The sequence below is a fragment of the Myotis myotis genome, unplaced genomic scaffold (assembly GCF_014108235.1).
Source record: "Myotis myotis isolate mMyoMyo1 unplaced genomic scaffold, mMyoMyo1.p scaffold_m19_p_5, whole genome shotgun sequence".
Taxonomy (NCBI): domain Eukaryota; kingdom Metazoa; phylum Chordata; class Mammalia; order Chiroptera; family Vespertilionidae; genus Myotis; species Myotis myotis.
In genome coordinates this window covers 87,955,087-87,962,655 of record NW_023416357.1, presented here as the reverse complement: position 1 = coordinate 87,962,655, position 7,569 = coordinate 87,955,087, and the positions used below count along the sequence as shown (strand labels likewise).

Sequence of the window (7,569 nt, the reverse complement as noted above, 5' to 3'; positions counted from 1 at the left end):
AAAACTAAAAAAAAAAAGACCGTACCCTTTTATGTAATGATGTTTACTTTGAGTTTATATTAGTTCACACAAACACTCCAACCATGCTTTTGTTCCGGCCCTCCGGTCCAGTTTAAGAACCCATTGTGGCCCTCGAGTCAAAAAGTTTGCCCACCCCTGACCTAGAGACTATTATGTTAAGTGAAATAAGTCAAAGAGAAATACCATATGATTTCATTTATATATGCAATCTAAAAAACACAACAAAATCAAACAGAGACAAACTCTTAGATACAAAGTGATGGTTGCCATGGATGGTTGCAGGGAGGAGACTGGGCAGTTATTTTAAAACTAGGGGCCCGGTGCACGGGTAGGGTCCCTAGGCCTGGCTGGTGATCAGGGCCCGTTGGGGCCTTCCTGCTGCTGGCTGGGGCATTCCTTCATTTTGCACTGCCCCCTGGTCGTCAGCGCATGTCATAGCGAGCAGTCGAACTCCCAGTTGGTTGAACTCCTGAGGGGACAATTTGCATATTAGCCATTTATTATATAGGATGGGACATTTCTGGGAATTAGGATTAGCAGTGAATTCTACATGCTTCTGCGTCATGTTCAAGTCAAGAACTCTTTTTCAGTTGAAAATTTCCACAAAACACATCTATGTTTATTTTGAGTGAAACATAAATTTACATTATAGAATATCTCTTTTGAGAACGAGTAGATTTAAAAAAAAACTTGCACAATGTTCATTTAAGTGTTAATACTAAAATAAATGCAATTATATCTCCGATAATATCTGCTAAGATATAGCAGGTGTTTATCAGAACAGGCACTGTTCTAAGTACTGCTCATACTGATTATTTAATCCTGCTAACAACTCAACTTGACCAGGTAAGAGGCAGAAGGGAAAAAAAGGAAGTGAGGAAGCTGTCCAGAAACTCAAGCCATAGTTTAGTAACAATAAAGAGTGGCTTTATTGATTTCATAATTTTGACTATATTAACATATATTATAAACTTTTAGAAATAAATGACTTTTTAAAACCAGGAATAATTTATGTTATGGCAGCATGTTTAATGAAATTTGTGTTGCACAGTCATATTTCTCAGCTGATTAGGAAGCCATTATCCAAGCTGTATATCAGGCCAAGATATAGTTACCCCTACACATGCATTTCATTAAGTAGAAGTAAGCACTGTTTTCTTTTTCAGCAAATACTCCCTTTTGATTATACAGACATATCCTTCCAAAATTACTCTTATTATAATGTACAAAACTTAACTTTTTATTCACAAGAGCTGCCTCAAATAACTTTCACCTTGGAAAGCTACAGTGGCACGAGACAGCAAAATGCTTCTCTGGACTTCTGTGTCTTTAATTTTTCATTTTCCCCTAAAATTCCAATTTACAAATAAAACTAAATTAACCACAATTATAATTTAGCAAAGTCTTTTTTGTTTAACACAAAGGCAGAAAACAAATTAATTTGAGCAAGTATTTGGCAGACCACAGAAAGAAAACAGGACAGTGGGAAATGAAAACGTTTTAGTGTTTCAAAGCAGAAGAGACTGATGAATGTCATTCAAATTTCTCATCTCCTTCTTCCACATCTTTCAGATTGAGCACTTCCAAAGAACCTTTGCCTTTTGTCTCCTTTTGTATCAGGTCATCAATTTCTCTGAAGCAGCCTGGGTCAATTAGACACACCTGAAACATTTAACACAGCTGTTTACCACATGAAGAGCAATACAATAGAATCAACACAACTTTAACTTCCTCTAACACAGAGGTTCTCAACCTTGGCTGCACATTAGAATCACCTGGGAATCTTTTTACAATCCTGATTTCTGGTCCTCATCCTCCGAAAATTCTGTTTCTTTGTTATGGGGTGGGGCCACAACATTAGTAACAAAGAAACAGAATTTCCGGAAGATGAGGCCCAGAAATCAGGATTTTAAAAAGATTCCCAGGTGATTCTAATGCGCAGCCAAGGCTGAGAACCACTGCTCTAAGACAAGCACACAATACTTTCCAGATGTCTCTATACTACAGCTTTACAATGCAACACAAAGACGATGCACAGGGCGGCAGACTAGTCTAGGCCCTGTCCCAAAGTATGCATGGAGGTTCCTGTGACAAGGCATGAGCCTCCTTGTTGAAAGACATACAGTATCTGGATTCTTCAGCCATAAGATGAAGTGGTTGGATTAGAAGACTATGGTTCTTTTCATACAAAAACAGCATTAAATTTTATAGCTCAATAAGATTGCCTCTTTTTACCCACAAATGGAGAGAAAGAAGCTTGAAGGTCTATACAGAAACTATGTCTAAAGTTGCTGCAAAATCTAGGGACATGAATTTGCAGAAAGCTGAGCTTATACTTTGTCTGAAGCTATTGGGTGAGGACTCAAAGACATGTGCTCTTTGCTGCCTTTTTAAAAATATATATTTTTTTATTGATTTCAGAGAGGAAGGAAGAGGGAGAGAGAGAAACATCCATGATGAGAATCATGGATTGGCTGCCTCCTGCAAGTCCCCCACTGGGGATCGAGCCCACAACCCGGGCATGTGCCCTTGACCGGAATCAAACCTGGGACCTTTCAGTTCACAGGCCGACGCTCTAGCCCAGTGATGGCAAACCTATGACATGCGTGTCAGAGGTGACACGCGAACTTATTTTTTGGTTGATTTTTCTTTGTTAAATGGCATTTAAATATATAAAATAAATATCAAAAATATCTTTGTTTTACTATGGTTGCAAATATCAAAAAATTTCTGTATGTGACATGGCACACCAGAGTTAAGTTAGGGTTTTTCAAAATGCTGACACGCCGAGCTCAGAAGGTTCGCCATCACTGCTCTAGCCACTGAGCAAAACTGGCTAGGGCTTTGCTGCCTTTTAAAAATGTTCTGTGGTGCCCTGGCTTGGTAGCACAGTCGGTTAGAGTGTCATCCAGATATACCAAGGTTGCTGGTTCAATCCCTGGTCAGGGAATATGCAAGAATCAACCAATGAATACATAAATAAGTGGAACAACAAATCAATCAATCTCTCTCTCTCTCTCTCTCTCTCTCTCTCTCTCAAAAAACCCATGAGGCTGACCAACTTTTAGTCTTTTATTTTCTCATAATGTAAAAATCACTGTAAAATATATTCTCACCTAAAATCTGGATAAGTCTTTAAACATAAATAATTTAACTAGAAAACAACAAAAAAAATCGTGTGTTTAACTACAATTTAGTTCTACTTAGACCTTAACATTTTTACCTAATTCTAGGTAAGATGTTTCTGAGAATGTCTTACTTTTCACACCTTCTAAATGTTGGTTACACATTTATGATCAGAGAATAAACTATTTTGTTAACACGAGGAAGAGAAGTAATTTTAATCTTACAATTTCTAATTGTTGATTGTAGTCCTCACTTTCTATAACCTTGATCAGTGGCTTGAGTTTTTCTTTCAGCTTTTTCCCTTCATTCACTGGAAGAATGAACCGAAGTCTCATGTGAGCACGTTCTATCTTCATTTTCTCCTTTAACTGCTTTATCACTTCCAAAGCCTATTAAGACAAAATTGAAAATGCTTGCAATTTCTTTGCTGTTTCTGCTGCCTTATTTCATAAGGTATTCATAACACAGCTGTTTCCATCTAGTTGCATTAGGTGGTGGTTTCTTAGATATATGACATGAGCATAAGCAAACAGCGAATAGGTAAATTGGACTTGAAGATGAAAAACTTTTGTGCTTCAAAAAACTATGAAGAAAGCGAAAAGACAACCTAAAGAATAGGGGAAAATATTAACAAATCACATATTTGATAAGGTACAGTATTCAGAATATAGAAAAACTGTTACAACTCAATACTAAAAAGACAACCAATTAAAAAGTGGTCAAAGGATCTGAACATTGATTTCTCCAGAGAGACTAAAGGTCAATAAGCACATGAAAATATGCTCAAATCATTAGTCATGAGGGAAATGCAAATCAAAACTGGAACGTTAAGCCCAGGATGGCTATAATCAAAATGGCAGAAAATAACAAATATTGTCTAGAACATGGAAAAATTGGAACCCTTATACATTGATTGGGGGAATAGAAAACGGTACACCTGTTTTTGGAATATGATTTGGCAGTTCCTCAAAAGGTTAAACAGTTATAATATGATCTAGCAATTTCATTGCTGGGTACAGAGAATGAAAATATGTGTCCACAGAAAACCTGTAATGCATTCCATAGCATTACAATATCTAAGAAGTGGAAACAATCCAAATGTCCATCTACTGATGAATGAATAAATAAAATGTGGTGTTTCCATACAATGGGATACGATTCAGCCATGAAATGTTAATATTTGTCTGTAAAAACAATATATGTAGCAAGAATAAAGTACTGATACATGTTACAACATGGATGAACCTTGAAAAGGCCATGTTACATGATTCCAATTATATGAAATGTCCAGAATAAACAAATCCATAGAGACAGAGGTCGCTAATGGCTTGTGAAAGATGAGGAGTGACAGATAATGGGTTCAGGGTTTCTTTCTTGGGTAATGAAAATGTTCTCAGATTAGGTAGTAAGAAAGGTTGCAAAACTTTGTGAATATACCAATGACTTTACACTTTAAAAGGTGTACACTTTAAAAGGGTGACTTTTATGGTATTTGAATTATGTGTTTTAAAAAAATCTAAAGCGTTACAGACTCTTTAGAAATCCAAGTTTTATCTTTAAACGTTTGATTTGGATAGGAAGATGAGAGTCCTATGTATATGTAGTTAAAAAGCATCCCATTTCTCTTCTCTACAATACAGAGCCTTTCATTCCCCTCCCTCCAAATCTTGCTTTCAAGTAGTATCCGTTTATTATTACAGACCGATTATTTTGATGATTTCTTCAGAGAAAACGGATTTTCATGGATACTTTTAATGACATTAAACCACTAACCTGCTGTTTTGTGCTCTTGTTGGTGTTGACTGAATAGTGGATGTCCTTCATTGCTCTCTCGATAAGGATGACAGTGTATGGTCTCTTTGTTTCAGGGTTCACGCATTTGTCAGCTACAATAGTTGCAATGTCCCTAAACATTTGCTCCAGCTGTGTGTGCCGTTCTTTATCTGATACTTGGACCTCCCCTTTAGTCAAAATCTAAAAAAAAGAAATCCCACCAAATTTAAGAAGCATGTCTTTATTATATACTATTTGTTAACTAACCACAAGAATAACTAAGGAGAAAATTAAATTTCATCCTCTCTAGCTACTGAAATTTGAGCTTTGCCTAAAGAATGCACTAGATCAGTGGTCGGCAAATTGCGGCCCCTTGAGTGTGGCTCTTCCACAAAATACCATGTGGGGGTGCGCACGGCCACACTCAAGGGGCCGCATGTGGCTCGCGAGCCGCAGTTTGCCGACCAATGCACTAGATTATCTTGTGCTCCAAAACATCACTTATTTTTTTTTAAAGGGTCACTATCCTAAATTTTAGTTATTTTCAAGAAAATTGATTTTAAATATAATGTAGGCAATAAACAATGTTTCAAGAAAAACGATTTAAATGTTACATGCAATAAACATTAATATTTCAAGAAAGATGATTTTAAATATATTACATGCAATAAAAATTAACATTTCAAGCAAAATATCACTTATTTAGGATTAGGAGGGGAAAAGGCAATCTTAGCAAAGGGTTTAAATCAGGGGTCCTCAAACTACAGCCTGCGGGTCACATGCAAATACAAACATTGTATTTGTTCCCGTTTTGTTTTTTTACTTCAAAATAAGATATGTGCAGTGTGCATAGGAATTTGTTCATAGTTTTTTTTTTTAAACTATAGTCCGGCCCTCCAACCGTCTGAGGGACAGTGAACTGGCCCCCTGTTTAAAAAGTTTGAGGACCCCTGGTTTAAATGATGAACTACTTGAAAAGAAATTCTACTTTCAGGCATATTACATTAAAAATACATAAATGAACAAAATAAGGCAATTTAGTAGAAAATTTAATTTCTAGAGGCTTTGGCAAAAAATAAAAATCCGTTTCCTAACTATGTACGGTGATTTCTTGTGATCATTTCATAAGGTTTATAAATATCGAATCACTATGTTGTACACCTGAAACAATACTTTATGTCAACTATACGTCAATTTAAAAAAACCATGTCCTGAATTATTAAAAGTGATACTGTGCAGGTCAACTTACTGCGTGGTAACTGTTCACTCAAAAATACTTAAAAGATTAACACCTCTAAGTACTCACACTACAGACGGGTCAGTTATGCTGCAGCTGTTAGCACCCACCTGCTTACAGATTTCAGTCTGGTCATCTGTTCCAAACGCACTGATGAGATCTTCCTTCTTTGCAACCTGACCTTTAGAGACATTTACAAACACCGAGTGGGTCTGCAGAACTTCATCAAGGTCCTTTTCCCTTGTGAGGACAGGAGAGAGTCCTAAGTCAATACGCCTGAAACTTGGAAACTCACATTTAAATACGAGATGGCAACGAAACCAACAGCAAGAAACAATAAATGCTCCTAAAAACGACCCTCGGGGCCGAGGAAACATTTTCAAAAACGCAGAACCACATATATATTCGCATTTACTCATTGGAGAAAAGCGTTGTGGGAGGATGTATGGGACCTGGCGGATCTGGGTCCGGGTTCGGGTCCGGCTTCGGCCGCCGAGTGCCGATCGCTAGATGGCAGCAGTGGTGATACCGGGATAACTAACATCTGTGACATGAGCTGTACTAGAATACTTTTAAGACTAGGCTCTGCCTCTATCATTATTCTGGCCAAAGGGCCATAATTAGGGAGGTTTCTTGTGACAGCATAAAGGAAAGCAAAACCAAACTCCAAACCAACAGACCAAACCCAAACCCAACAGGAACGCTTAGTTCAGGCGCTAAGCTCGGGAGAACTGACACTCCTCAGGCCCGCAGCAGTAAAAGTCCTCCATTTCCTTCCCCGACCAGACCCCAGGCTGGCCCACGCATCCGAGCCCCGGAGGCAGGCCGCCTCAGGGTTACCCGCTCCGGCCGGCCCGCAGGAGGGTCACTCACACGCCGCTCCGCCAGCCGACGACTTTGTTTTTGTAGCAGGCGATTTCGAAACGCTTCCCGGCGCGCTTCATGCGTACCACGGCCACATTGGTTAGGCGGATCTGGTTGGTGGGGGTGAAGATCGACATCGTGGCTGCTCACAGACCTTGGGTCCGACGACCACGGCGGACCTGCGCCGGCCTGAGAGCCACCTGCCTCGCAGTAACGACCAGGCGGCGCGCGGGACTGTACCGCCCGCGGCGTGCGCAGCCTCGCGATTAACGGCCTGGGGGGCCACAACTACTCGTCGGACTTACTGCGCAGGCGATCCCACCCGGAAAAGTGAGCAATAGCGCATGCGCACCGAGGCTTTTACGACGTTGTTCCGTGCCCCAGAACACAGACGCATTTCCTGCGGTAATGTAATTTCGCCAATGAGCTAAGAGCCCTGATTAGCTGTTGAAGCTGATATTTGCAGACCGGGTGGGAACACAGCGCCCATGCCTTATAGTTCCGCAGAGTTCAGGGACACCCACACCCACCTTAGCCCTTCATTACAG

At 39.5% G+C, this 7,569-nt stretch overlaps 1 protein-coding gene across 1 annotated transcript; it reads right to left on the bottom strand.

Moving 5' to 3' along the window:
- Positions 1 to 614: 614 nt before the first annotated feature.
- Positions 615 to 7,364, bottom strand: SBDS (SBDS ribosome maturation factor). Its single transcript, XM_036308416.1, has 5 exons — positions 7,031 to 7,364; positions 6,268 to 6,397; positions 4,921 to 5,121; positions 3,372 to 3,536; positions 615 to 1,683 (listed from the first exon to the last, which is right to left on the bottom strand). Exons 1-5 carry the CDS (start codon positions 7,156 to 7,158, stop codon positions 1,555 to 1,557), a joined length of 753 nt encoding a protein of 250 aa, XP_036164309.1. The 5' UTR covers positions 7,159 to 7,364; the 3' UTR covers positions 615 to 1,554.
- Positions 7,365 to 7,569: the final 205 nt, after the last annotated feature.